At 35.4% G+C, this 4057-nt stretch overlaps 1 protein-coding gene across 1 annotated transcript; it reads right to left on the bottom strand.

Annotated features, from left to right (window-relative positions):
* Window positions 1–41: 41 nt before the first annotated feature.
* On the bottom strand, window positions 42–2467 carry LOC148624330 (uncharacterized). Its single transcript, XM_088567047.1, has one exon. It carries the CDS (start codon window positions 1761–1763, stop codon window positions 351–353), a length of 1413 nt encoding a protein of 470 aa, XP_088423173.1. The 5' UTR covers window positions 1764–2467; the 3' UTR covers window positions 42–350.
* Between the last annotated feature and the right edge of the window lie 1590 nt (window positions 2468–4057).

Below are 4057 nucleotides of genomic sequence, written 5' to 3'. Positions count from 1 at the left end.
GAATTTTATTGAAAAAAGTGCTCTTAATAGAAACGATAAAGAGATGTGACAGGATTTTAATTTCATACCTTGTTTCAAATTTCACTTCACCAACAAATAAATATAATAAAATTAAAATACTACGACGAATTAAAAAAAATGACAACAAAACGGCTGGAAGAAAACAATGACCATACACACCCTATCATGGTATAAAGCTTTGAAAAGGATGTTGATCGGTTAATTCGTGACTATTTTTTCCTTGCGTGTTGTGCTGTTTAAGATTATTTCTTTCTTTTCCTTGCATATCGCAACGTTATTATGTAAAGAAGAAGAGTTTACAGTTGAAAATCGTCTCCTTTTATAAAGCATTAAGGACCACAGAATAGTTGTTTAACATGTCGCCTGAAAGCTGGATTAATTGCACTGTAAACATATTGATTCGCTATACTGTTAAAAAAATACGTCAAATTCATGATGACAAGCACACTTCGAGTTCTGTATGGCAAAGATTCATCGTCATATACATGGGCAGCATTCAGAGTTTCGATAATAATAGTGGGTAGATATGACAAGATATAAATGACAGTAACAACACTAAACAATAGCGTGTTTGTTGTAACCGTTTTATAATGTTTAAAACTTTTTCTAGACATGTGCTTCCTTCCACTTCCAACATATACAGAATATCTACCTCTTTCTCTTAAGGGAGACTTTCCAGTGCCACTAACATCGGTGTCTGTAGGATTACCGCCAGATGTACGACCTGTCACAGAGCTGTTAATAAGCATGTTCTGAGTAGACTTTTGTTCGGAGTACAAAACAGTGTCATAATCCCCCGTATAGCCAAGGTTACCGATACCTTCACAAATACTGCTTTCCTTTGTTTGACCTACAGCTTTCTTCCCGCAGCGCATAGACCCGTTCAATGATTTTGTATAATAATTACTGTCTGAATTACTGTATGATAACTTTTGTCTAGAGTTACTAGTCGTTGATAGTGAGGTGATGGCATTGTAATTCATTGATACAGAGGATAAACCAGGAGACTCGGGAATTTTTTCTCCGCGTTGTTTTCTTTTCCAAACTAAGACAGCACGAAATATTCGTACATAAAAAAAGGATAGAATAATAATAGCTAGTATATTAAGGACACCCAAAAGTCCAAAATATACCGATGGGAGAATGGAATTTTTGTAGTTTTCGTCATCCCCGCATTCGGAACCTGTGACATTCTGGACACCAGAATGAACTTTTTCAGGACCATGAAATAGCACCATGGGCCAGGACAGCAGAACTCCGAGAATGATACAACATACCAAACATTTTCTTGCCCTCTTGTGAGTGAACTGCTTGAAAGGTTTGCAAATCTTATTGTAGCGATCCAGTGCTATACACAGTAATAACGAACTGGATGACACTGATGAAAACATCTCTGCAAGCCTGGTTATTTTACACAACATCTTATAATTCCCTGAATACACAGGAAATCTCTTATCGAATATCTCCAATATCATAGAAACACAACAAACCATATCCAAGCCAGCCAGACTAAGAATGAAGAAATGTGCATTTGTTGTTTTGAATTTACTCCCATAGATATACAAAATAATAGAGTTTCCAAAAATTCCAAGAACCACCAGAATACTTAAATATATGACACTTGGTAAGTTTACATTTGTAAACAAACTTTCATTGTAGAGCCACAAAATAAGGTGGTCCGAAAATGGGTGGTCTTTACAACATGTCTGGTTGTTTTGTTCCAATTCTAGTTGAAATGACATGGTTTAGTAGTTATCACTCCGCCAGTCTTGTTAGTCTGTTATACAGTAAAAACAGTGAACACGCCATGTCAAGTAGACAAAATTATTCAAATAAATCTGTGATTTAAACCTTTACTATTCATTGATGTAGAAACACACACTTTGAAATAAATAACTGTGACCGGGTAAATTTCTCCGTACTAAACCTATTAATAATACTGAAGGTAATATAACAATTCTATTGCGTTTTCCTTATTGTTTTTCCTGGTTTTAGAAAACTATCATGCTCATAATATTTTTAAACAGCATTTCGAGTGGATTTCTTCCTTAACAAATGCTTTTATGATTCGACTGGATTAACTTTGGTTCGATTAACCGTAAATAAAAACAAATAACGGTCCTTTAATTTAAAATAAAGTTCGAATATTCAAGTAGCATGCGCAGTTTGACTCTTTAAATTTCAATCTCTTTGCAATTGTCGTGTGTGATTGATTTCCTTGTCAGTCCTTAGTCCTTGCATTGTGTTCTTTCTTTATTACCGTCCGAATCCTGTTTTCCTTGATTTCCATTTTATAAAAAAAAACTGACAGTCATGAGATAATTCGTACATGTCAAAAACCCACCAATTTTTCTATTACGTCTCATTCGAAAACCCTTAAACATGTCCGCTCTTGTTTAGTCATTCAGCTGTTGCACTTCACAGATAAGAATTATGTTCATTGTGTATGAATTGGTACTTTGCAGGAGTTATTGTTTTGATTTGGTTGATGTAAGTGGGACATGAATGTACGGTGTACAGATCTGATTACGAAAAGAAATATCGTTACATCAAAATATAGCATATGTAGTCACAAAGGATGGATTTTCGGCACATAAATCACCATTGGAAGAATCTAATATGCATGATTGGCACTTAAAAAAGCTTTTACTGACCTATTCCTACACTCTTATGAGACTGACTTTATAGCTGATCTGATCCGAAAGAAAGAACATCGTTTAGCTAGATCCTTTAATCTCAGTTTCCGCTATATAGATAACGTACTATCGTTAAACAATCCTAGTTTCGGGCATTGGTACATCGCATCTACCCGAAAGAACTTGAGATAAAGGATACTACAGTCACTGTGAAGTCAGCCTCGTATCTTGACCTACACTTAGAGATCGATGGTAAAGGAATACTATTGACGAAACTTTACGAAAAACGTAATGACTTTTCATTCATAATTGTCAACTTTCCTTTCATATGTGGCAAAATTCCTTCAGCAACTGCATATGGAGTTTTCATATCACAACTCATACGTTATGCCAGAGTATGAGTGGCCGTTCATCACAAAATAGCGTTATTTTCGTCTAGATGTTATTTTCTATCGAACATATATTTAGATACTTCTCACAACTATCTAGATAATACTAACAAGTAGTAATAAGCATCTAGATACTTCGATCTAGATACTTTTGATAAGTATTTAGAAAGTTGTGCAAAGCATCTAGGTGCTTTTTAGCTACTTTTGAGACGCATCTAGATGCTTTTGCGAAGTATCTAGATACTTTTGAGAAGCATTTAGATACTTGTGAGAAGTATCTAGATACTTGTGAGAAGCATCTAAATGCTTTTGCGATCGTTACAAATCAGGTACTCGTGATGAGTTTTTATGTATCTAGATACTTTTAAGAAGCATCTGGATAGTTATGCGAAGTATCTAGATACTTGTAAGTAGTATCTAGATAATTGTAAGAAGTATCTAGATACAAGTTAGAAGTATCTAGATAGAAAATAACATCTAGATGAAAATAACGGTATTTTGACATGAACGGCCACTCATACCAGAGCTTGCCGTAACTACGCAGACTTTTTGTATCGCGTTAAGACTCTTACAGTTAGGCTTCCGGAACACGGTTATGTTGCTAAAGACTGAACATCATGAACTCGTGGATCGTTACGGTGTATCCATCTGCACCATGAAAACTGATTTGTTCATCGTGTCATAGTTTTCATTTCCTCTTTTGTCTACCTCGGACATGATTTTTTATTAGCAACTCGGCGGGTGTTTCTAGAAAAACGCTTACCCTATCGGTGCACCTGGTCCATGCTCCCAGTTTTTTAGTGGAGTTCGAGTTGCTCATTTGTTTTTGTTACTTTGTATGTATCATTTTAGTTTTTTTGTTGTGTATGTCTCTTTTCCATGTTCGGTCTTTGTCCCAGGATTACTTTCTTTTGATTTCCGCTAGAGCATAGGTTCCCTTGATTACTCTTTTACGACATAGACGTGGGTGTTCTTTAAATTGAGCTCCCATATACGTCTGTTACTGTTATA

The sequence above is a fragment of the Perna viridis genome, chromosome 2 (genome assembly GCF_037379345.1).
Source record: "Perna viridis isolate PV_CMFRI_1.1 ecotype Kerala chromosome 2, ASM3737934v1, whole genome shotgun sequence".
Lineage (NCBI taxonomy): Eukaryota > Metazoa > Mollusca > Bivalvia > Mytilida > Mytilidae > Perna > Perna viridis.
The sequence above is the reverse complement of the archived record's forward strand: the minus strand, read 5'-3'. Positions and strand labels throughout refer to the sequence as shown.